This window comes from Papio anubis, chromosome 8 (assembly GCF_008728515.1).
Source record: "Papio anubis isolate 15944 chromosome 8, Panubis1.0, whole genome shotgun sequence".
Lineage (NCBI taxonomy): Eukaryota > Metazoa > Chordata > Mammalia > Primates > Cercopithecidae > Papio > Papio anubis.
The window spans coordinates 28,604,892-28,626,886 of record NC_044983.1 but is presented as its reverse complement, the minus strand read 5'-3'; the positions used below and the strand labels follow the sequence as shown (position 1 = coordinate 28,626,886).

Here is a 21,995-nt window from a genome sequence, read left to right as displayed (position 1 = left end):
CCTCCCACCTCAGCCTCCACCTCCCAAAGTGCTGGAACTGCAGATATGGGCCACCACGCCAGGCCCCAAACTTTTATGATGGTGAAACTCTCCTAACCCAGTACCCATTTCTATTTAAATATTACCAGTTCCTCAAGGTCCACCTTTCTTTCTCAAAGCCTTTTATTCTGGTCCACACTGATCTCGTACTGACTTTCTAAGCCCTCTCCACCCATATTACACAATGTTGTCCATTTAAGTAGGATCAAATGTTATTCTCCCATTGTCTCCTGTGCTGACTGAGGTCTTTCCAAGAAGGCAAGAAAACTGCTTCTCAGTAACGACTTCTCCATCCCCCAGAAAGGCCAAGAAAACAGACTCTCAGCCCGTCTTTAACAAATATCAATGACTATGCCCAAGGGAGTCACACATACCTCTTCCACAACTAATGTTCTCTTCACCTACACCATCTGCCAAACAAAACCAAGGGCTAAAGGAAAAGAAGACATCTTTTATTTTGCAAAAGAGTTCCCAATTCCTTTGAGAAAGGTGCTATGATGCATATAAATTTAGCACTCCATGACCTCAATTGGAATCTACTGAAATAAACACTAAATGAGATGCAAATTCCACTCATATGTAACAATCGGATGAGTCAATACTGAGGTTTCCATTACATCTGCTCATTTCCTAGAGTCACACTCGAACACATGTGTGTAGGCTTTGTGGAGGGCGTGCACTTCTCAGAATGTCTGTTAACAATTAAGGAGGCCTGTGGGCTAGGGTTAATGGTGATTGCACTGCCCACACGGGGAGACCGGAGCTACACTCCTCAGATAGGATTTGACTCTTGGTATGTTGTGGGCATCCACAGTGAAAACAGCCCCTCCAGGAAAGATGCGATTGCCCTGAATGGTCTCTCCTCCACCCTGAGTAATAAGGAGCTGCAACATGCTGGAGCGCCAAGGCAGCATCCTCAATTTGAAGGAGGAGGAAAAGGATCATTTTCACAAGGAGATATACACCACGGCCTCCACCTAATAAAAGGCATTGTGGGGCAAAGCATGGTAGCTCATGCCTGTAAGTCTCAACACTTTGGGACGTCAAGGCAAGAGGATTGCCTGAGGCCAGGAGTTGGAGAAAAGTCTGAGAAATGGAGTGTGACCCCATCTCCACAAAAAAATTTAAAAATTAGCAGGGTGAGCCAGGCGTGGTGGCTCACGCCTATAATCCCAGAACTTTGGGAGGCTGAGGCAGGCAGATCACCTGAGGTCAGGTGTTCAAGATTAGCCTGTCCAACATGGTGAAACCCCATCTCTACTAAAAATAGACCAATTAGCCGGGGATGGTGGCAGGAGCCTGTAATCCCAGAAATTTGGGAGGCTGAGGCAGGTGGATCACTTGAACCCGGGAGGTGGAGGTTGCAGTGAGCCAAGATGGTGCTGTTGCAGTGAGCCAAGGTGGTGCCACTGCACTCCATCCTGGGTAACAAGGGTGAAACTTTGTCTCAAAAAAAAAAAAATTAGCAGGGTGTGGTGACATAGCTCTGTGGTCCCAGCTACTCAGGAGGTTGAGGTGGGAGGATCGCTTGAGCCCAGGAGGTTGAGGTTACAGTGGGCTCTGATCATGCTACTGCACTCCACACCCTGGGTGACAGACAGAGACCCTGTCTCCAAACAAACAAACAAAAAAAAGGCATTGTTGATTCAACTGTAATTATAAAATTCTTTCCAAGGATGTACTTGGCTCACTGTCCACCAAAACTTATGTCAAACTGACCAGACTGTCTCTGTTCTCACCTCAAGAGCAAACCAACCTTGTGACCAGAAAAGCAGGTAAGAGAATAATATATGCACCGATTCTGAGACATGTTTCCACACTGTAACATCTGTGAAATCAGGATGCATCTAAAATAAAGTTTTAACTGGCAGTGTTATTGCTCTACCTGACAAATGTTAGAGCTGACTCAAATTCTGTACATGCACTCAGACCACCTGAAATACTGGCCTCGTCAGACATTAATAGCCAGAAAAATATAGCAAGCACCTAACACACAAAAATCAACACACTTCATGGTGCCCGATAAACACAAGAATGACACCCCCAGAAATTATCTGCTAAGCATTTTTGTACCCAGCGAAGTATGAGAAACAACTGGGTTATGTCTTCAAATGAGGTTAAAAAAAAGTCACTATGTAACATCCAGGTGTTGTACAGATGAGGCTGGAATATTAATTGTGAATCACAGATGGAACACAAATATGAAAAACTCCACAGTGAGGGAGCCATCTTCGGACATTTTTGAATGGCAGGGGCAGAGGATGCAGGGAATGGGCCCGCTGATTATCTTAGTACGAATGGGAGTTAGTACAGTGTTCTAGAGAAGACTTGGCAATAAACATCAAATATCTTTAAAAGAATGCATGCCCTTTGACCCAGAAATTCCACTTCTAAGAGTTGAAGCTAAGGAAATCACTAAGGGTGTATACACAGATTTAGCTAGGAGGATGTACAGCACTGTTTATATCACTTAAGCTGGAAATATGTTCAATAATAAGCCCAATAATAAGGGGTGGGTCAAATACATTAAGGCACATCCATAATATAGCACAATAGGAAGAATTTAAAATTTGGCTGCAGAAACGTATCCAATTGGCCAGATGCAAAGACTCATGCCTGTAATCCTAACACTTTGGGAGGTTGAGGCAGGAGGATCACCTGAGGTCAAGAGCTTGAGACCAGGCTGGGCAACAAAATGAGACCGCGTCTCTACAGAAAAAACAGAAAAACTTAGCCAGGCATGGTGGTGCACACTTGTAGTCCCAGCTGCTTGGGAGGCTGAGGTGTTGAGGATCGCTTGAGGTCAGGAGTTCAAAGCTGAAGTGACCTATGATCGCATTGCGCCACTGCACTCCAGCCTGGAGGACACAGCAAGATGACAAATCAAAAAACAGAGAGAGAAATGTATCCAATGGCAAGCAAAGATGTTCATAACATACTTTCAAGTGAAATAAATGGAAAACTTATTATGATCTCATTTTTGTTCAAATATATGCATGTGTGCACACACAGAGAAAAGAACATGTAAAAGACAGTGAGGTATTAACACTGGTTGTGGGGGAGTTATAGAATTGTTTCCTTTTTTAATCTTTTTTTTTTTTTGCTTACTTGTGTTTGCTAATGGGGGTGAGGAGAGAAAGGGTAACTAAGATTGTATTTTAAAAAACAAAAACAGTGAATAGAAACTTGAACACAATGTGATCCAATTAGATGAACAAACAGCTTATGAATCTTGGTAGTTTCGATTTAAAATATAAAATGAATTAAACACCTCATACATTTATCATTCTTTTAATCCCTAAAATAGAAGCAATACATTACTATCTTTCCTTTAAGAAATGCTGGGAGAAATGACCAACAGAAATAAGCGTAAGACAGGGCTTAAAATAGGCAAAAATATCCCAGGAGAAAACTTTCTGCTCCACACAGAAGCTCTGCTGAGGACCACCTGGGGTGGAAGGTAGTTCTGCACATTTTTAGTACAACGAAAGACCTGCGAAAATACCCTAGAGCTTTTGATAAAGGCAAACTATTTCAGGGCTTTACATGAACAATAACACTTACTCTTTATCTCAGCCCTATATGAGAAATTTCCTAATTTATAAGACTAAAAATTAATCCATTAGGTGTGGGGAGGGAGAAAAGGTATTTACAGCAAGCGTTCTAAAGACTATGATTGCAATGTCAGTTTGGAAAGTACAGGGCTTTGGAGTTATGTGGCGAGATGTCAGAGTACTGACACCTCTTTCAGGGAGGAGGGTCCCAGGTCAATCTGCTACATTTCCATTCCTGAGTCTCCTGCACGGAGCAGCACCCAGGCTTTGCCTGGGCTGACTTTAGTATCAGTAGACGGAAAAACAACACTTTTCTTTGGGAGGCCAAGGCGGGCAGATGACCTGAGGTCGGGAGTTCGAGACCAGCCTGACCAACATGGAGAAACCCCGTCTCTACTAAAAATACAAAATGAGCCGGGTGTGGTGGCGCATGCCTGTAATCCCAGCTACTCCGGAGGTTGAGGCAGGAGAATCGCTTGAACCCAGGAGGCAGAGGCTGTGGTGAGCTGAGATCGTGCCATTGCACTCCAGCCTGGGCAACAAGAGCAAAACTCCGTCTCAAAGAAACAAAAAAAAGGAAAAATAACAGTTTTCCATTGACTTCAAGGTAAGCTCACACCAATAGGACTCCTCTATCTAATCACAATCCAGGATATCACAAGAGAAATTCTCATGTTGATTAAAGGCCAGTGGGGTTTAATGGAATGTAGAAGAGGGGACAGTTAATGGTTAAAACATCTTGGATGTACATTTACCACAATCAGAAACTCACAGTATTCCAAAGCCCCACAGCACTTTGGAGTCTTTGCTCCCTCCCTACTGGCTTTTGTTTTTGTTTTGAAGATACAGAGTCAGCAGGCTGGGTGCACTATGACCAAATGGCAACAGATGCTGGTCTTGCAAAGGGCAAGAACTTCCCTTTGATGATTTAAGAACATGGAGAGAATGGACAAACATGCCTGCTCAGGACATTTTCACTTTGATTCGGGGTTAACCATCAGTTACATGAATACCAAGAGCTATAGAAAAAGCAGTTGCTGCACCCAATAAAATCAGACACACTACATTCCTGAATCCATCTCGACCACAAATGATCCCAGGAAACCTGTCTCCACTGCATATGTTGTCTTATTCGCCATGCTTTAGAAGGCTGATACACAAACAGTTCTTAATGCACAGGATCTGAGAGCCATTCTTCTGACTCTCAATATTGCATGGTGGCGAGCAGCTTAGAGAATGGATCACACTTTTTTTTTTTTTTATCTTTTAAAAATACAATCAATGCAACTGGGGGTGGTGGCTCATGCCTGTAATCCAGCACTTTGGGAGGCCAAGGTGGGTGGATCACCTGAGGTCAGGAGTTTGAGACCAGCCTGGTCAACATAGTGAAACCCCATCTCTGCTAAAACTACAAAAATTAGCTGGGTGTGGTGGCAGTCACCTGTAGTCCCAGGTACTCGGGAGGCTGAGGCAGGAGAATCTCTTGAACCCTGGAGACAGAGGTTACAGTGAGCAGGGATCATGCCACTGCACTCCAGCCTGGGCAACAGAGCCAGACTCCGTCTCAACAACAACAAAAATACAAGCAATGTTACCACAGATAATAACAGGAAAATAACTGATACTTTAAGAATGAAAAACATATGCCAATTGTATACCATATACCACCTCCTCTAAATGAATCTAAATTAATATATATTTCCATATTTGTAAATTGGTATCTTACCAATTGTTATGTTATACATTAACCTTTCTCAAATCAGGAGTTTAAACAATGTATTAAGAAAATGAGGGCCGGGCATGGTAGCTCAGACCTGTAATCCCAGCACTTTGGGAGGCTGGGGATGGGGCGGGGAATCACTTGAGGTCAGGGGTTCAAGACCAGCCCGGCCAACATGGTGAAACCTCATCTCTACTAAAAATACAAAAAAATTACCCAGGTGTGGTGGCATGTGCCTGTAATTCCAGCTACTTGGGAGGCTGAAGCAGAACAGCTTGAATACCCAAGGCGGAGGTTACAATGAGGTGAGATCGTACCACTGCACTCCAGCCTGGGAAATACAGCAAGACTTCATCCCCCCGCAAAAAAAAAAAAAGAAATGAAGAAAATGGCCAGGTGCAGCGACTCACGTGTGTAATCCTAGCACTTTGGGAGGCTGAGGCAGGCAGATCACCTGAGGTCAGGAGTTCAACACCAGCCTGACCAACATAGTGAAACCCCGTCTCTACTAAAAATACAAGAGTTAGCTGGGGGTGGTGGCATGCGCCTGTAGTCCCAGCTACTCGGAGGCTGAGGCAGGACAATTGCTTGAACCTGGGAGGCAGAGGTACACCACTGCACTCTAGCGTGGGCAACACAGCAAGACTCTGTCTCAAAAAAAAAAAAGAAAAGAAAATGAAGAAAACTTACCAACACTTCAGACACTGGGATTTTCAGTGAGAATAACTTTTCCCTATCAACTCTGGAACTTAAAATAATCACATCTCTTTTGAATACTGCACTGCTGGCTTCATATCTAAGATAAAGAGTCTTCCAAGCCTTTAATATATAAACAAAACTCTTTCATAATGGGATCTGAGTTGCAGCTTTAATCTTATCTTCAATTCTGTAAAGCATCTGGTGCTGTGAAGTAAATAAACCAGCCCCCTACCCTCAACACACAGTCCCCACCAAACACATGAGCCATCCTTTCTAAAAATAGTTACAATGAAAAGCCTACAAACAGTGGTGGTGTAACAAACAATGCTTTTTCTTAGAAAAGACGTTTGTCGTTTTCAAGTTCTGAAAACAAAGTAAACCACAAAACTATTTTCAACAAGACGTGTGTTTCTAATTATTAGTGATTTATATTCCTTGAAAAAAAAACTGCAGTGTCCCTGGAAGAGCAGAGAAGTTCATCGCTCCAAGACAGCAAGAATTTATAAAAGCAAAATAATTTTGATAAGACCTATCCCCTTTTCTAGCATTTTAAATCTGGGATCGCCTTGCGCAAATACTGATACAATGAATGGTCACTTTGAAGTGAGGAGAGGAGGGAACATTCCACTGCAGGGCAAGGCCCGACATTTCTTCATCACAGGCCCACTACCTCGTTCAGCAATGATTTCTAATTCCCTCTTCAGCTTAGATTTAGAAAAGAAGTTGATAGCACCATAAAAGGTGAGGCAAAATTAATATAGAGTTTATTTCGGCCAAGCTTGAAGATTGCAACCCAGGAGCATGGCTGCCCTGAATATACATTCCAATTAAAAACTAGTTACAAGTGGCTTTTTAAAGGCAAAAAAAAAAAGGAGGAGGGACAAGGGAGTGGGCTGATATAAAGTTGTTTACCAGGAATTCTCATTGGTTTACACAAATTACACTGATTAGTGATTGGCTATCTACATTGTTAAACTATAGAGTGAGTTACAGTGTCCAGTGCAGCATTATTAGGTTAATTTACAGCTACTTGTAGCAACAACAGTGAACACAGAGAGGTGAATATGTAGCTCTAGGGGGGAGTAGGACGTGACTGTGGTCTCATTTTAAAGTCCCTCTGGACCTGATCATTTAGGACCTGATCATTTAAAGGGACCTGCATTCCTCAAAGTTCATTTTCTCATTAACACAGCAATTCAAATCTTTGATTTATTTACTGGGTATTTATTAGAAAATCATAACACTCTAACTTCTACCTATGGATAAACAGATCATAAAGATATATATAGTAAATCTATCACAAACATATATACGGGCCGGGCACTGTAATCTCAGCACTTTGGGAGGCCGAGGCGGGCGGATCACTTGAGATCAGCAGAGTTCAAGACCAGCCTGGCCAACATAGTGAAACCTCATCTCTACTAAAAATTAAAAAAAATTAGCCGGGCACGGTGGCAGGCACCTGTAACTCCAGCTAATCAGAAGGCTGAGTCAGGAGAATCGCTTGAACCCAGGAGGCAAAGGTTGCAGTGCGCTGAGATCACACCACTACACTCCAGGCTGGGTGACAGAGCGAGAAAAAAAAAAAATACATATGACAAATAGATCCTACAAAACCCCTCTCATACTTTCTTCATTTTGTACTTACTTCTGCATTCTGTTGGTCATGAGCTTTTTCAAACAAATTCTGAAAGCCCAGGTTAAAGCTGATACCCAGAACATCACATTGGGTATCATTCTGCCCAACCTGGTTCTTTCTTTCCTATAGGGGACTTGAAGCCACGCACTCCTGAAGAACTACCTCGGCTCACAGGGTCTTTTTTGCACTTCTTTGGATCTCACAGTACGTGTCCCCTGGTATTAGATACTTGGGAGGGCGTGCAGGGAGACAATGTTCTCCATTCTCCCTTCCCCCATTCGAATGGCTAATGCAGAGATTCATTTCCTAGCTCTGGTTTTCTGCATAACCCCTCCTCAAAACACAAAGACTCAGGATAGGCCTTAAAGAGTCCTTTTGTTTAGAAAGGGTCATTTCCTGCCGTTCTCTCACACCCAGAGACTCCCACCCAGTTCTCAAGGAGACGCACTCATTTGCTTAGGAAAAAACAAAACAACTTCAGGTAAGGAAAGCAGTCTCAAGAAGATCTTTTCAAATATACAGGAAAGAGTTTCCAAAGTCTAGTGCTTCACTCATTTTGGCTTATTTTGTTAGAATCGTAATTTAACAAAACAGAGGCAAGGTCTAAGGGTTTTCACTTAAAAGGCTTAAAATTAAAACCATTCCCCCCAAACAGCCCACCCTGGATGTGTCTTGGCATGCCACGGCAGCTTTCTGCATCACAATGGGGAAATGGAAAGCAGAATGAAAGTGGAAAAATGAGATTTACGGTTCTTTTAATGCACAACAGGCGTTGTCTATACATACAATCCCTACCTTTTAGTTAAGGTAACAGATTAAAATGACTTGTCAAAGACAAGCAGCTTCAGTGGCTTGTCCTAGATCCCTCAGAATCAAAGATGAGATAATGAGAGAGAAAAAAGAATACTCATGAATTGACTGGTCAAGAACTAACTTCTATAAGGATTTATATACTATTGGTTCTAAGACTATCAGGTAACGGATGATGGTAAAGTTAACCAAGTTTGTTGAAGGTCAAGTGTGACATAAATGCTATAAATGAGGATAATCCAATGGTCTGCATTTTCATCAGTGCACTAACTAGTCTGCTCAACTAACAGGTGACTTGTTAGCCTGATGCCCTATGTAATGACGACTTCTATTTCTTTCATCCTGAAATGTCATCTGGTCTGCTTTACAATGAATAGAAACAGCTCCTGAGTCTGTGAAGCTGACACACGTGGGCATAAATTGTGGCTGTGAGGTGGCCCCATAAAGGCTCACAAGGCAGATTAGGTCCTTCATGGCTACACATAGAGATGGCTTAAAGGCTGGATTCTTCCGGCTAAAGCCAGCATTATGCTGAGCTTCAGATCTTTTTCCTCTTGTAGGCAAATTGAGGAAGGTATATTGAGCTGGAGGCTAGACCCAATCACAGGATCACAAGTGGTAAGTCTATCTCCAAATCAATTCCACCTGGGTTATTAACAGTAACCCTAACAAGCTAACAGTCACATCTGGAAAACAGGAATCAAATTCACCTTGCCCTACTTGTGCTTTCGCATTCCCTATACACCAGACCCACATCCCTCTCCTGGTTCTGTGGAATTTGTAATAGGTTTCCCATTCTAAAAGGACAAAAGGAAGGATTCGTTTATGTGTGAAAAACTGCTGCATTCCCCTACAAGGGCTTTATCACTTACCTTCTGAACAACACTTAGCTTAAAGGATGCGAGATGACAACTGTGGTTTTGTTTGTAATAAAGTGGGGATGGGGACCAGAAATGATCATCTTCAAGGCAGAAATACAAAGTTTAATCTGAAAACTGCTGAAAAAGGTTTATGATGACACAGTGTATCAGACAGGCTTCGGTCTTTGTCAAGCAGATTTACATTCTAGTCAATTCACACACACAAAAAAACGTATTGGACAGTTCTGGGCATCGTCCTAGGCACCTGAGGTTTGCACAGTGTTAAACAAGGCAGGCAAGTCTCTGCTGCCAGGGAGGTACATTCCAAGGGTACCAGGAAAGTACAATAAGCATATAAGGCAATGTCAGGAGGTAAGAAGTACTATTTGGAAAATAAAAGGGTTGGGAATATAGGCCTGCTTTAAACTTGGAGGTCAAAGGTCTCTCTGGGGTGACATCTGAATTGAGATCTAAATGAATGGCAAGGATGAGGCTGGTAAGTCTGAGTGTAGGGCTTTCCGGGCACACAGAATGGCTTGCACAAAGGCCCTGAGGCAGGAACAAGTTTGGCAAGTTGGAGACACCTAGCGAAAGCCCAGGCAGCTGGAGCATAATGAATGAGGCTGTGATTCTTGGCAGATGAGGTCAGAGAAACCAGCAGGGCCCAGATCACATGAACCTCATATGCCACTGGAGAATTTTAAGCTCCTATCCACCAGCTGTAAAACCTCAGACCAATTACTTAATCTCTCAGAGCCTCAGCTTTCTTATCCCAAAACATGGGATGGCAACACTTCACATGGTTTGTCAAAGAGCAATGTTAAAAGCAGACTAGACACCAGCTCCATAAATGTTTAATCCATCCGTTAATATGCAAAATCCGTTAAGTGTTTTTACAGGTTTGATTACATCTGGATATGCACCTGGTCTTTTTTTTTTTTTTTTTTTTTTTTTTGGAAACTGAGTCTTACTTTGTCCAAGCTGGAGTGCAGTGATGCGATCATGGCTCACAGCAGCCCCGACCTCCCCAAGCTCAGGGAATCCTCCCACTTCAGCCTCCTAAGTAGCTGGGACTACAGGCACACGCCACCATGCCTGGCTAACTTTTTTGCAGAGACGGGGTTTTGCCGTGTTGTCCCGGCTGGTCTCGAACTCCTGGGCTCAACTGATCTGCCTGCCTCAGCCTCCTAAAGCGCTAGCCTCATGAAGTGCTAAGTGTGAGCCACCCGGCCCAGTCACTGCACCTGATCTTCAAGATCAGTGATCCCACTGATTTTCTTATGCATATTAGGAGAAGACTGACAAGGAAATTTGCGCAACAAAAATGGTCTCCTCTGTAATCCCAGCACTTTGGGAGGCCGAGGCAGGAGGATCGCTTGAACCCAGGAGTTTAAGACCAGCCTGGGCAACACCACAAGACTCCATCTCAAATAAAAACAGGTAAAAAAAAAAAAAGAAAAGAAAAGAAAAGAAAAGAAAAAGAAATGTTAAGAATGGTCTCAGGGTTCACTCTAATAATTATTTTACTTATTACTGGGAAAAGTCTTGGAGGTCCTGGAAAAAGATTTCAGTGTGGGAAGGTAAGAGGAAAGCAGTGGATGATCGGTCTGGGAGTAGCTGACTAGATTCCAGCCTTTTGCTGATTTTCTTCCTTCTACTCAGATAAGCAAGACCCTGAGGGGCAGCAAGTACCAGCGGTTTCAGTCCCGTCACCAGGCATCCTGCAGCAGGCACAGGACGGAAGTGCATGTCCTCACTCCCACCTCCCCAAACACATCCTGCCTGGCTGGGAGGGATACTGTATTTAAAAACAGATGCCTCTTTGGAAACTCACACATTTTAAGTCCCGTAAATCACACATGCTGGGTAAAGTAATTACACTTTTGTAGCACTTCCCCTCTGAGTACAAAGGAAATTCTGCTGCTTCTGTAATTAGATAGCACTTTCTGTGTACACTTTCTCCCGGGGGGGCCTCCACTGTCTATCCTATAGGTGGGCGTAAGAGGAATTTTCACAAAACAGGATCCTGTGGATTCAAGAAAAAAAAAATGGGTAGTCTTTAGGATTTCTCTTAGAACAACGTTGGCCACTGCCAGCCTATCTACCCCAGTGACACGAGGATCTGGGAAATTCAGAGGAACGTCACAAAAAAATCAAGTCATGAGAAATAAAACTTAATTAAAAGTAAAGTTGTCCTATAACTTATTTGCAGAGGTTGGTGAGCCAGACCTCATTTTGGAGATTCTCAGATATCTCATACCTTTGCAAAATCCTAAAGGCTGACACAATGGAACTGCCTAAACATTCCCTTTGCATTTTAAATTTGTGTTAACAATACTGTATTACAACCTGGAATTTGAATCCATCTTCCTGGTGCGATTGGCATTTATTACTGCCATTTCCTTTTTCTCTTTAGCATTTACACAACATGCACCATAATAGGTGCAGCAGAGTTAAAACCTAAGAGAAACACAAATGCAAGTTGTTTTCTTTTTAAGTTCCTGGACTACTTTGAGCTGACACTTAGCTGGGCTAAAAAAGGCAGCAAATTTTTAAAGTATAAATTGAATAAAATGAAAATATGGCCGGGCATGATGTCTCATGCCTGTAATCCTAGTACTTTGGGAGGCCAAGGCGGGTGGATCACCTGAGGTCAAGAGTTTGAGACCAACCTGACCAACATGGTGAAATCCCCGTCTCTACTAAAAATACAAAAATTAGCTAGGTGTGGTGGTGCGTGCCTGTAGTCCCAGCTACTCAGGAGGCTAAGGCAGGAGAATTGCTTGAATCCAGGTAGCAGAGATTGCATTGAGATGGCACCACTGCACTCGACTCCATCTCAAAAGAAAAAAAAGAAGAAAATGAAAATATGACCCACAGATTAGATGTCTTTGGGCTGCTGACCAAAAGCTCATCCTACTCTTCTTTTTCCCCAATAAAGTCAAAAAAGATAAAAGCAACTTAGAAATGTTATCCTGTAAAAAAAACTCACGCCTCTCCAGATTTTATGGTAGCTTGATCTTTCCTTTTAGGTGCAGGGTTGGCAAATGAAGAGTTGGAGAAGTAAAAGCCTGGGAATTAATGGCAAGTTTGAGAGATAAACAGATTCCTGAGTTTTGATCAAAGCAAAAAAAAGCATATGAGAAATACCATATACCAGATTTTTCTAAGCTCCCCTTCAGGCTTTCCAATGGCTAAGTATACCAAACCCTTCAGAAACAGGCAGATTATATGTAATACATTTTTATGTTCCTAAATTAATTTTTTTAAGTTTCCCCATTTTTCCTGATTATTTTCAATTCTCTCCCTTTCTCAAACACTTTTTAACATTACTCCAAATTTTCACTAAATTTTGTATCTCTTTCCTTGCTAACCCTCACAAGGTTTCCTAAAAAGTATGAATTCCATTTTCTGGGTACTCACTCCCAGTATGCACATTTTCAATTATCAGCTCCATGTTCTTGAATTGTTCTGAAAATTGCATTTCAAGATCAGACCTCTCCTTTGCACCCCAGACTCAATAACATCTTCATCTCTTAGGTACCTTCTTTTCTTACCCTTTCCCCATCTCTATTTTCTATTCCTACAAATACTACTGCCACTTAGCTAGTCACCCGAAGGAGAAACCCAGAGGCTGCCAGGCTGTCTCCTTGCTTTCTCTCCCGCACATCTGACAGTTATCAAGGCCCCGAACACCTGGCATCTCTGCCTCAGCTGTCATGGCCAGGCTGCTGCCTCACTTTTGAGACCAGGGCTCTTGAAGCAGAAACCTCACTGCAAGAATGGTTCTCAACAACTTTTCCAAAATTCGCCGCATCCCCCTGCCCATTGGGACATCCTAGAATGCTGCCTTCTGGGGCACATCCACCCCGGTGCCCCATCAGAGGACAGAGTCCAATTCCCTAGTGCAGAGGCAGCTCCTCTACCCACTGTGGGCCAATGCCCCCTCCCCCTTCTTCCCTCCCCTTCTTCTCTCCTGCCATGCCTTGCTTGCTCTTCCCCCAAAAGGGTCTTTTGAAGCCTGTGTTCATTCACAGAGCGAATTTCTTGCCTAGTCCATCTCTTCCCCACTGTCTGAATCCTTTTCTCATCAGTTAGAATCTTAACTGAGGTTTAGCTCATATGTCATCTTTAAAGAAGAGACTCTTCAAACTTCTTTAAAGCTTTCTATGACACAGCTCCATCCCTTCCCTTGCAGGGTTGGCCGTGCTCAACTCAAACAACTACCTCTACTTGAATCCCGTGCTTGTTTATCCACCTGTTTGCTTACACAGAGGCATCACCATTAAACTGTGAGCCACTTTCAGACAGGAACTGCCTCCCTCAGATCTTGGCATCCCTAGAATCTGCACATGAAGACCCTGGCTCCATAGCTTTTCACTGCTTCAGCCACTTCCCCATCAAAGGAACACAATCATCATCATCCCTTCATCAGCTTGTTGTGAGGCTGAAATAAGATAATACATGAAGAGTGCTTGGCACATAGTAAATACCCAATAAAAGGCGATAATTATTTATTTAGTGAAAAGATAAAAAGATTTCTGACCATTCTGCAGGCTAAAGATTTCAGTATTTCCTTTTTCCTGCTATCGGCAACACTGACAAGCCAGGCAGCTTTCTTCTGATACCACAAACATATCCCCTTTACTCAGCTTCACGTTTCAGATACTATCAAGGACCTCCCACCTCCACCCCCAAACAGACACAATACAGGGCATTAAAATTGTTTAAAATAATCTCCTGGTACACTTTTAAAGATAAGAATGTGAGTGCAAGGAGTTATCCCCATATGACAAGTAAGCTCATCCCCACCAGTGGCATGGAATTGACACCTTCATACCAACATAGCATCCATTTTAAATACCTGGTCCCAGATGGCCTCAAGCCCACTGAGCTATGCAGCCACTTCTGCACCAGCTATTAAGGTTCATTCTCCTCATTCCTTCCTAAGTTTTTTTCTTTGACCAAAGCAAGCACTGTTCAAGAGGAACATTTGCATTCCCTTTCCCCTACCCCCAGGCAGACACTAAGGTGCCAAATGAAACTGAACACAAACATTCCAAAGTGGCTGTCACACAGAGCAGGCTTGTTTGGGAACACAGGGAGCTCCGTGCTCTTCCATCTAACCAAGGTTTCTAGAAGCCCTCATCCAAAAGGTCAAATGGAATTCCACAGCAGAAACCAAATTCTAATGGTGAAAATTCAAATGCACCTTGGGACAAGCAGTCCCACACTGACAGTGGCTATCTGATGGACCAGGCAGGCTCACCTGTGCTGGCAAATGGAGGCTTCTGATGACAAAGGGATGGAAGTAATTTTCCAGCCGATCCATCCACGCCTTCTCTAACTCCCAGTGCAGAGTGCAGAAGGGATCCTCAACATTAAACGAGTGGCTGCTTCTTAATAGATTACCTATACAAACTCATAATCACCAACCTCACCGATAAGGCTATTTCATATACATTTACAAAGATTCATATATGTGTATATATGTAAGTGTGGATGTGTACAGAGGGGATTTACCTGGTGCCGGGGTAGGTGTTGAACATTGCGAATACTGTAAAATGGCATAGACCCATACAAAACAAATACCTGAAAAAATAATAACCAGGAGTTAAATGGGCATAACAGAATGTAATTTACTGAAATTCTAAAGAAAAATCATCTCTATGAGATGGGACATTCAGGCAAGGGGGATCTTGCAAAAATGTAGGCTGAAAAACTTGAATCCTGGCTTGAAAGCAGCTCAGACTAGATTAAGAAAACAGAAGAAGACGACCGAGGCTGAAGCAAAGGGATCACAGTATACAGGTAGGTGAGGGCAATCCCAAAAGCCATGTGCGCACTTGACTTTGTGGAGTACCAAGTAGCACTGAAGGATTCGTGGCATTGGAGGGCCCAGCAGTGTAGTGTAAGGATGGACTCTGGAAGAGCATCACAACAGCAGAGCAGCTGAAGATCACTAACATAATCAGGATAAGGCAATGAGTAAGAGAAATACTAATAGTAGTAAGGAACACTATGTCTGAGGAACAAGGCAGGCCTGATTCTCGCCACTAGGCTTGTGAGCAAAACTAAACGTGACCAACCTTGGTTTTGTGAATATCACAATTTCAAGGAAACCCTCAAAGCAAAAACATTTCATTCTTTTTGTTCACACGGTCATTTTAGAAAACTTAAACACTGAAAAGCATCAGAAAGTAAATAGCAATGACCTGTAATCTATCAGATACATTTTATTAATGTTTGGTTTTATGAATATATATTTATTGGAGAACTGGCATCACACAGTATAAAACTTTAAAATCAGTTCTTTTCATTTAATATTACAACATGAGAATACAAATATAGTCTTCAGAATGTCTGGAGTCACTGAAGCTCAGAGGTAAGGACAGGTTCTCCTCTCCAGCCTTTAGAGAGCATGGTGGCCCTGCCAACACCTTGACTTCAGGTTTCTGACCTCCAGAACACAGAAAATAGTATGTAACTACATATGTATAATACATAACAAATATGTATTTATATATAATACATATTTTATAACCCATGTGTTTTTCTCTTTAAAAACGGAACCTTTAGTGGCTGCATAATATTCCCCCTTCTGGAATTACACAATGATTTCGTTAGCAATTTCTGTATGTTAGATACAGAGTGTCTCCGAATTGTCACTGTCATAAGTCACTCTGCAAAAATCATTCCTATATATAAATCTTTGATACTGTTTCCTTAGGGTAAATTTCTAAAAATAAAAGTACTAACTCAAAGGGCCTGAACACATTTTGACAGTGTCAGTCCTTTCTGAAAAGCCGCACTAATTTATATCACCACTGCTCTGCACAAAAGTACCCACTTTATTGCCTTATCACCAGCACTGAACACTTTCATCTGTAAAGCAAAAATTAATATGAACCTACAAAAATCATATGAAAGCATCTCCAGAAAAGAACTTCTATCCCTTCTAAACTACCCATCTGAAAACTAAACGCCACTGGCAACGAAGAAGCCTGCAGACGCACACAAGGGTTTATCAGGGAAATGTTTAAACCGCTACTGAAAAAATAACTCAAAAGTGCATGCCGTACTGGCAGGGGTCATGGAGCATCAGTTGTCACCAAATCCTATTCTACAACTGAAATACATGTTTATTGCATTGAATTGGACTATTGGACTCGGAATAACAGAGATCCCCAATCTTGGTTAAATTGTATAAAACCATTCTGTACCTTCCTGAAGTCATAATGTAGACTGACTTTAATGCTCAATGAAAATTTGAGGTTGCCTGATACTGACACTACCCTCTCTGTAGCAACTGTAAGAAACAATTTTCTTTACAACCCCAATATTTTGGCAAAATTAGTAAACACTTTAAAAGAAGGAATGCAAAGTAAAGGTTTGTATTAACCTCTGAAGAACTGACTTTATATGATTTCTGCACATCTTTTTGATCAATATTCCAACACTTCCATGTTTTTTGCTTCTTTAGTTTTACTATAAGTACAAGTCAATTCAAAGCAATTTAAGGAGAAATTAACACCAGAGCTTCAATATAATAAAAGGCCTTTTAAAGATGTTTTATAATCGGCCTGAAAAGTACTCAATGACATGCATAAAAGTAGAAATAAAAACCAAATCACATATTTAATCTAAATTTCTATTTTGAAAATTCAGTGACCAACAAATAAGTTACTTCTAGCTATAAGACAGAAAAGGTCTTCATATATTTGAAAATACTTTAAACTCAAATTATAACTGATTAGCCAAGACAATTATGGATCTATTACTTATATATTAATTTTTATAAAGTCTGATTGCAAAATTAGAGAAATTCTAGGAATCATTTTATCAATTGTAAAATATAAGAAACGGTATGATACTCTAAACATATATAAACAAACCTTGTAAATCTGAGATTTTGACAACTGATTAGTCTTTACAGGACAACTTGCTTAGGGGACACACATGCATAATACATTTTACGTGTATTATACACGTATTTAATGTAATAATACATTAAAAACCAGAAAGCTAAATGTATCATCTGTCTTACACAACTGGCTAGCCAAATCCTAAAATTATTTTTCCTCAAAGTTTTCAATGCTATCTAAAGTAGAAGTATTAATACATGTTCTGCCCAAGTTCTCAAAAACGTCCAACCTTAAAAAGCTGCAAAAATTCTCCTAGATCCTGAACTGTTCATTCTATACAATTAGAACCAAAGAGGCATTTCAGCACAATTATTTCAGGGTAAGCATTAGAAACTCTCAAAAGCGCTAAAATACACTAGTTGATAAAAGGAATTCATTTCAAAACTAGAAACAGAAAAAAACAAACTTGGATTCTACAATGTGGAGAAAGCCGAAACCACCCTCATGATCTGTGAAATAAACTATTTTCCCTTAATGACGATTGGACTCATTTTTCCATGTCAGTTCAATGGCCACCAGAAATTACAACAAAACACATTTTTCCTCTCTTGTCATTATGTGTGTATATATATATATATATATATATATGTTGTATGTGTGTGTTCTGTTTACCGGAGTCCACTGCCAAGGTTTTTAAATGTGTTTAAGAGCAAGTTGCTGATGCGATGGGTGGGCAGGGAAAGGGTCAATGTAGTGGTTTTGTGTAATGCCGGGCTCATTAATGGCACTTACCAAATACCCTATTTATTTTAATTGTGGCTTTCAGGGTTAGAAAGAAAAAAAACAAAAAAGAAGGTAAGAGTTTTTCAAGAACAAAATATAAACCAAAAATAGGAAATTAAGGCAAAATTACCCGGATCATTCAGGCCACCTTAGTTTCTTTTCCTGAATTTCTGACATTATAAACCCCCCTCTCTTCACAGTCTTATCTGTTTTGTCACGACATCTCTTGGACAACTTGGGTTCTGAAATCTTCCTACCAGTCCCCTTATTTTTTATATAACAAGTGTTTTGCTAAAAATATCAATACTTTCTAGAGCCACATGCCATTCCTACCTGAAAAAGAACACTGTCAGGTAACAGGACAAGAGGCAGCAACCATACTGCAATGGTCCGCGATTATACAGCAATTATTACACACAACCTCGCAAGGACAGAGGAGCGTCCAGGAACAGGGCAGGCAATCCCTCGGTCCTGGCAGCTGTTAAGATGGGTCAAGCGGAAAAATGTGCCTTTTCTATACTTAATTTTAAGTGGGTATGATTTTTAGGACATTGAACCTCTTTTGCTACCTACCAAAAGGAAAAAAAAAAAGTTTTCTCAACTGAATAAAGAAAGATGGTTTGATATAATATCCTAACCCTGAGAAGCAAACAGATTGCACATTTAGCTGAAATAGGAAGATTTCTGAAGCGATAATTATTTTGATATGGTAAGTGAATTAGTTAACTATAGTAATTCCTAAAAAAGCAAATTTAAAAAAGCATTATTTTTAAATTTTTTTAAGTGGTAGGGAAAATAAATAGCAAAGCAGCCAGTAAAGTTCAAGAAAAAAAGTCAGAACATACCATTCAACTCTCCATTGCTTTGAAAAAAGAAACGCCAGTAGCATTCCTACACTTGTAATTAGAAAACATGCATGTAAACAACTCTTCAAATAGTCTTTTATAATAAAATAGAAAATGTCCTCGGGTGAGAAAGCAATTTTTGACTGACTGCAACTCATCTAGGTTTTCACTACCATACAACTGGGTAAGAGAGTAAAATCTCCTATTTTGCACTGTTTGGCATAGTCTCGCTCCTCTACCTTCTCCACCTAAATAGTTCCCATTTTCCAAGTGGACAATGTGCAGAGGACTTGTATGTATTAATGAATTCCTCTGCAATTTTGGTTTCACTATCAGAATTGAAGTTTGTACACAACAGTGTCTCAACAATGATCTCAACATCCTAACGCTTTAGAATCCGTTTACCTTCTGTGTTCACCTATATCAGGATGCAATACCTGTGTGAATCTTTTCGGGTCATATTGAGACATGCACTTTCCTGCAGCTGCCCACACTCTCAAGTTCCCTCTAGAATGTTAAGAACTCAACTGTGTGTGATATTAAAAAGTACGCCAGAAGTAATTTCTTGGACTCCAGATAATGTACCTGCAGAAACAGTCATTTGGTAGGATACCACAAATATCCTACTACTGAATTCTGAAACGTTTGTTCCTGAGTCCGACTCCCCTTCTGACCACATCTACTCAATTTTGTTTCCACCGAAGGAACGCTCCGCAGTCACAAAACTTTCATCGTGAGGACGCACCACCTAAAATGCGTGCTCAGAAGTCAAAGTCCTACAAAAGTATCCTCGATGAGCATTTGGTGAATTGCTGCGTTTTTAACCCTCTTATTCTGCTCCCCTCATCTGCACGGCCCTAAATTCGCAAGCGTTCACCGCCCAGGTTCGGGGTCTTTGACTCAGCAGAGAAGAATGTGGCTGATGAGTTATCTATTAATCCAAAAACCCTCGGCTAGAAAGATATTTCACCAAGAACTTTTAACACGGAAAGGGAGGGGGCAGGGAACAGAGGTATCTTTTAATGAAAACTTTTCCCCGAGTTTCTTCCTTAAACTGCCCCCCCGCTACCCTGAATCCACACACAATTTCCAGCCCCAGCCCTAAGTCCTGACCCTCCGAGTCCCGATCATCTGAGGTCACCCAGGAGTCAGCTCTCGGTTCCACTTTTTAAATCCCGGGCAAACAAAGCTGAGCATTATACTTACAAAAGTCTCCGAAAAGTCCTTACAGTTACGCAATTTGGGGCCCGCAGACGCGCGTGGACACAAAAACACACTTTCCCGAGATCCACCCTCCCCGGGCCACACTGCGGGGCTGCGTCCGGGACACGGGCCATGCCTAAACCTTCCACCGCCGCGCCCCGGGCCCGCGCCCGCGCCCCGCCGGCCGTCCGCACTGGGTCCCGGATCGCCCCCGCCACTGCACCGAGCCGCCCAGTACCTCCTCCTCCTGAAGGTTGGCCTCGCTCGGGGTGTTCTCCTTCTCGGCTTTGCCGCCGTTGTTCATCTTCCCGGTCCTTCCTCGCCGGGCCGGGCAGGGCTGGGGCGCGGGGCTGGGCGAGGGCGCGCTCGCCCACTGTAGCCTTCCCCGGGCGCCGGGGCTCCCTCGGGCGGGCGCCGCGGGCTGCGGGGCTGGAGCTGGAGCCGGGGCAGTGGCTGTCGGGCTCGGGCTCGGGCTGGGGCTCCCGCGGCGAGACTGCGACGGCAGCGGCGGGCGACTCAGGAAGTACGAGGGAGAGACGGGGCAGGGCGCGGGCCGAGAGCGGGGCACCAAGACAATCGGGCCCCGGGAGGGCGACCTGGATAGGGAGGGCGGGAGCCAGGGGAGTAAGGAAGAAGGAAGGAAGGAAGCAAAGGATGGGGCGAGGACGCGCGTCCCAGGAGTAAGCGCAGAGAGTTGGGGCTGGGGGCTGCAGCCGCTGGAAGGAGGGGACGGGGGTGCCTAGAGAGGAGGAGGAGGAGGAGGAAGAGGAGGAGGAGGAAGAGGAGGAGGAGCGGGGCGGAGAGGCGCGGGCGGCGGCTGGGACGCTGGGACCGGAGAGCCGCTGAGTGCGCGCTCCAGGCAGGCTCTGGGAAGTCCGGGATGGAAGCAGCTCCCTTTCTCTCGTCTTCCTCCCTCCCCTCTCCCCTCTCCTCTCCTCCTTCCTCCGCCTCTCCTCCTCCCTCCGCCCTCCCTGGACGTGGGCTGCCGGCTGCAGCCCGGAGGGACAGGGCGCGGGACGGAGCCCCCCGCGGGAGGAGGGGCCGGCGGCCGGATGGCGCGCGCCGGGGAGGGGCCGCGGGCCGCGGGCGGAAGCGGCGACCCCAGCCCCCGACTCGGCGGCTGGTCGGAGGGCGAGGGCCCTGGAGGCCGAGGGCAGGGGAGGTCGGGTCCTGCCGTTCCCTCGGCCCCCGGGGGCCCCGGCGTCTGCGCGCCCCGGGACTTCGGGGACCCTGCCCCGCCGGGGCCAGGACCGGGAGCTGGGATGTGTGCGACTTTTGTTTGCCGGCTTTTACCAAGGGATTTGCACCCCTGGCCCTAAGCCCACCCTTCCCGAGCCAGACCCGGTTCTTCCCCTGCTGCTTGAATGACAGGATGAAAACTCGAGGGACACCGGGGACAGTCCCCTCCGGGCCGGCTTTTTCAGGACAGGGCTTCAAACCCATCTCCAGCGCGGGTCCTGCGACGCGCCCGGAGCCTTCCCCGCTTCGCTTCCTGGGCGTCCCGCGGCCCCCGACTCCTCTCCCAACTCTCACCCGACTGTTCTGGGATTGTTTACCTGGCCTCTCCCTCACCCTTCAGAAAGCTCCTTCCTGGAAGAAAAAACCACAAACTTACCCTATTTATCTTTTTAATCCCACGGCTATTTAAACGAGCTAACGGGTGTATAGTAGGCACTCAATAAATATTTGTTGGCAAAGTGAATATTCCTCATTGCAGGCAGAGCTCGGGGTCCACACGGAGGAATTTCAGAGGCTGAAAGCACGCTTGAAGAAGGGGGCCTGGGCTTTGCACCAACTTCAGGATTGCGTACTTGTTTCCTCATCCGTTAAATGGGAGCAGCTGAATGTGTCTCCTAGCGTTTTCGAGATTGTAGGTTGATAGAACTATGTACAGCACCTAGTATTCATTCTTGCTTCGTTTAGGTTTACAATACATGGAAGCTAACATTATTATTAAGGAAACTTCCATTTTTCCCGG

The 21,995-nt window shown here is 43.6% G+C and overlaps 1 protein-coding gene across 8 annotated transcripts in view; it reads right to left on the bottom strand.

Annotated features, from left to right (window-relative positions):
• Nucleotides 1-21,017, bottom strand: part of RBPMS (RNA binding protein, mRNA processing factor) — a 189,703-nt gene extending 168,686 nt beyond the window's left edge. For 4 of the 8 annotated variants that reach the window (XM_017961912.2, XM_017961916.2, XM_017961915.2 and 1 more), the window contains exons 1-2: nt 20,256-21,017; nt 14,845-14,913 (exon numbers count right to left, since the gene is read on the bottom strand). In XM_017961912.2, coding sequence (XP_017817401.1) covers nt 14,845-14,913; nt 20,256-20,321 — 135 coding nt within the window. In that variant the 5' untranslated portion in view covers nt 20,322-21,017. The remainder of the gene's footprint in view (nt 1-14,844; nt 14,914-20,255) is intronic. The other 4 variants (XM_017961914.2, XM_017961917.3, XM_017961911.2 and 1 more) reach the window with 1 other exon arrangement.
• Between the last annotated feature and the right edge of the window lie 978 nt (nt 21,018-21,995).